The sequence below is a fragment of the Coregonus clupeaformis genome, unplaced genomic scaffold, assembly GCF_020615455.1.
Source record: "Coregonus clupeaformis isolate EN_2021a unplaced genomic scaffold, ASM2061545v1 scaf0068, whole genome shotgun sequence".
NCBI classification, from domain to species: Eukaryota; Metazoa; Chordata; class Actinopteri; order Salmoniformes; family Salmonidae; genus Coregonus; species Coregonus clupeaformis.
The window spans coordinates 491,967-496,514 of record NW_025533523.1 but is presented as its reverse complement, the minus strand read 5'-3'; the positions used below and the strand labels follow the sequence as shown (position 1 = coordinate 496,514).

The window sequence follows — 4,548 nt, the reverse complement described above, 5'->3', positions numbered from 1 at the left end:
TGGGAGTACTTTTGTGTTTTTTCTAGTTTATGTTGACATTTGAAAGGTCTTGTACAGTACCAAACTCTCACAATTGCCTGACAACCACGGTAGGCACATTAGCCTGTGTTTTGCACATTATTGTACATGTTACTTTAGGTAAGTCACTGAATACACAGTTACTCAGGTTTTGTAGCCTCTGGCTTCTTCCATGTATCTCAACTCCTGTTGTGTGATTAAGTGTTGAATATTGCCCTGAACCACACATGCAACCTTGGGGATAACAGTCATTGTAAAAGCCCAATGGCATTGAAGGACATCAACCCAAAAGGGGTGTGTTCAGAAGGGTGCAATGTTATGAACGTTGCAGATGGAGAATGTGATATATAGAGCTAATATAGCTAGCTATACAGTCCCCAGGTTTCAGTGATGCTCTACAGCAGGGTTCTTCAATTCCGGTCCTGGAGGGCCGAAACACTTCTGTTTTTTATTTCTACCTGGTAGTTAATTGCACTCACCTGGTGTCCCAGGTCTGAATTAGCCCCTGATTAGAAGGAGAGGATGAAAAACAGAGGTGTTTCGGCCCTCCAGGACCGGAATTGAAGAACCCTGCTCTACAGGATCCTGCCACTAGAGGATCTCGGCTGTCACATAGTCTGAAGAGCGCCTGCCTGCTTCACAACCCCTGCTCAGGTGGGCCCGAAGAGAATACGTCCCCTGTGCTCTCTGCCCTGACAGCAGGAAAACTCCATGTCTTTATTTATTTTTATAGGTGGGGTCATCCTCTACTCCCTGCTCTGACCTAAGCTGTTCTAGATCCGTGTTTTCTTCAACTGTTTACAGGCGGTTCTGGGTGTTGACTATCGGGGCAGGAAAGGGAGTAGAAACACTGCCTTTGTTTATTATTCTTTTGCATTTATATCATACTGCTTCTGTTTATGTTGGTTTGTAATTCTAATTGTTATATTTTGTAAAAAAGAAAAGAAAAATAACCTATTAAAAATACACATGTTGACAATGAAAGTCATTGCACACACACACATACACACTTTATTTTACTATTGAAGTGGGGATCAAAAAATGTATTCCCATTCCTATTTTCCTAAACCCCTAACCCTAAAACTAAACATACTCCTAACACTAATCTTAACGCCTAACCCTAATTGTAACCCTAACCCTAAATCTAATCTAACCCCTAAACCTAAAATAGCATTTTTCCTTTTGCGGACCGGCGAAATGTCCCCACTTTTTCCTTATTTTACTATTCTTGTGAGGACTTTTGGAACCCAAAAGGACGGTCAAGTTAGACCACACACAAGTACTTGAATCCTAGTCTTGTGTGCAAAACTGCACACTAGACTTTAATCAAATTTACATCATTGTACCCAAATTAATCTTTGTGGACAGACTACTTATCTGACCAAATTACAGGAGTTTCTAGTTCTGGATTAACCAAGATTATACCCACAGAGGCAATACAAAAAAATCCATCCTGTGATTGTGTGGTGCCATAATAGTAGCTGAAAAACCCACTGCACTGTGGAGATCTCCATTTGGATATAGGTTATTCAGCAGCAACTTGGTTAACATAGAACCCATACTAAATAACCCAGTAGCTGAAAATGATCTCGAGAGTACTCAGGTACTGGCCTTTCTACTATGGTATAACCAGGCTTCAAATTCACCTGGATAATAATATGTCATTTAGCAGACGCTTTTATCCAAAGCGACTTACAGTCATGTGTGCATACATTTTTACGTATGGGTGGTCCCGGGGATCGAACTCACTACCCTGGCGTTACAAGCGCCATGCTCTACCAATTGAGCTACAGAGGACCACATGGATCTACTGTCCATTCCTGCATTCTGTTCTTTTAACATAGTGTTTTCAACTTACATATCTGACACACTTTGACCTAGATGTTTACATTGTACATGTTCATTTAAAGAGGTATTATTATTTAACAGTCCTCACATGGGTTTTGAACCAACAACCTCTTGGTTCCTGATTCTTTCTGCAACGCCACCATGTCCGTGTCCATACCAGTTATCGGTTAATCTGACTATTGTCATCATTGATTTGATTTATTTATTTCAGCAAGTTACGGCTTTCTGTATAGTTGTCTAATGTTGGTGGGGCGTGTTAACCTGTTTTAATGATACTCATGAACAGGGGTGAAAGTATAATTCATTTCTTCCCGGTAAAGGACCACATAATCATATAATTACATATATAATCTCGATTAATTCAATATGATCTCTGTGGAACTAGTCATAAAGATGTATAATTTAAGTTCTGAAATGTAGACCTAATACGTTTTTATTGTGGCATAAACAACCAGTTATTATGTTTTCGTCAGATTGTCAAACAATCACGTGTAGGCTACGGGCTGATTGTACACATGTTGTTGAAATATGAGAGGTTACTGAAGAGCATCGTCATGAGGGGTGGGGGCTCCGCAGGGGAACAGGGTGAGCAATACTAGTTTTGTTCCTGGAACTGTCGCACGGCTTCACACTGTATATTCAGAGCTCTGCTGTGTGACACCATTAGTGGCAGCAGACCCCTTTCCATTCTTATTTACACAGGCAAGACAAGCTGCTTACGACCCATATCTTAGACCAGAGGCTTCAGATAGGCTGTCAGGTGGTTAACTGGACTCGGGGTGCTGGAGGGATAGGGATTCATCGTAACTCGAGGATGGACAACAGGAGTTTGGCACTTGTGGCACTTTATGTCGGACTTCATATTTGCACTGCTACAGGTGAGAGTTTGTATAACTTTTTAAAGTGTTGTTTCTACATACATTGGAAGTTGGAACAAGTCTTGTTTCTCTTATGAAAGTTAAAAAAAACTAGCTGTTTAAGAGACCTTGATTAAATACTAGGGTGATGTAAAAATTGGCGTGCTGCTACCTACCAAGCTAACAACAAACATTCCCAAAACTTTAGAGAACATTCCCTTAAGAGTCTCATTAGGTAATTAACTAACGTTTTCATAAGAATGTTCCCTTGATGTGCAAGGAATGTTTCCAAGAGACCATTCCCTTAATGTAAAATATAACTTACCCAGAATGTCGTTACCATGTTCTCAGAATTTAAGATATATATGTTCTAGACATGCTTCATGGGAACGTTGCAATAACATTAATGTGTCCAGTTTTCTGAGGGTTAGGAGAATATTCCCTCAATTTCCCACAAAACATACACAGAACATGGTTGCCATGTTCTCAGAACATAAGATATTAATGTTCATGTTTCATGGGAACATTGCAAGAACATTCATGTGTCCAGTTTTCTGAGGTTTAGGAGAATATTCAATCAATATCCCACCAAACATGGTTGCCATGTTCTCAGAATAGAAGATAATGTTCTCTTTAGGAGAATATTCAATCAATATCCCACCAAACATGGTTGCCATGTTCTCAGAATAGAAGATAATGTTCTTGACATGTTTCATGCTAACGTTGCAAGAACATTAATGTGTCCAGTTGTAAGGATGTCGCCTGATGGGCCCTGTGTAGCTCAGTTGGTAGAGCATGGCGCTTGCAACGCCAGGGTTGTAGGTTTGTTTCCCACGGGGGGCCAGTATGAAAATGTATGCACTCACTAACTGTAAGTCGCTCTGGATAAGAGCATCTGCTAAATGACTAAAATGTAATGATCCCAAAGAAATGTTATCCCCAAAAATGTTTATTTCATTACACATCACGCCTTATTTATGTTGCAGAGCCAATCAAGGCTCTGATCGGTGAACCACTAATCCATTCATACAGTTGAAGTTGGAAGTTTACATACACTTAGGTTGGAGTCATTAAAACTTGTTTTTCAACCACTCCACAAATTTCTTGTTCTATATCGTGGCGCTCCGCCCCATAGGGGAGCTCTGCTCCTAATGGTTTACCCTCTGCCCTAAGGCAGCAGCAGCCTGAGACAAAATTATGCACACACCTACAGCCAATAGGAGTACAGGTGTCCCTATAAGAGGGGGTGCCTCCCCTCAATCAGCCTCCCTTTTTCTTCAGCGACTGGACTAGACTGAAGAAGCCAAGAAGAGATGAAGAGAAGACTCAGGACGAAGAAAACGCCGTCGATTTTCCAGATCATCGACGTCGTCCTACAATGAGCACACCAAGCTTATCCATAGGGTAAGTATTTAACAAAAGCTCTTTTCAGAGCTCAATGTCGCTGTTCCCCTTGGCGGCTGTCGACCCCCCGACATATGTTTCGTGGGTTGAGGGACACAGCACGCCAGGGACAGCTTCATTAATCCCCCACTATGCGCCAGCTGCGCCCTCCTTTTTGAAGGAGTGGAAGCAGAGTTGGGCATTTTTAGGGAGGATATTCCTCTTGAGGATGTGCTATCAGTGTTAGTCTCAGCTTCTGAGGCATCATCTGAAGGCGCTGACTCAGGAGATGACAGGGCTATTGGGGAAGAAATGAATATTCTATTGGAACAATTCATTACACTGACCCAGATGTTTAACACCCCTTTTCCTTCGGGAAATTGTGAGGTCATTACATCCCTGGATGATGACGCCACAGCCTCTCTGTGCCTGAATTCTCAGG

General features: G+C 41.6%; 1 protein-coding gene across 2 annotated transcripts in view; it reads left to right on the top strand.

Annotated features, from left to right (window-relative positions):
• Positions 1-2,489: 2,489 nt before the first annotated feature.
• The window catches only part of LOC121539907 (interleukin-6 receptor subunit beta), a 39,223-nt gene continuing 37,164 nt past the window's right edge, over positions 2,490-4,548 (top strand). For both annotated transcript variants that reach the window (XM_041848555.1, XM_041848554.1), the window contains exon 1: positions 2,490-2,744. In XM_041848555.1, the coding sequence (XP_041704489.1) occupies positions 2,681-2,744 (64 nt within the window). In that variant the 5' untranslated portion in view covers positions 2,490-2,680. The remainder of the gene's footprint in view (positions 2,745-4,548) is intronic.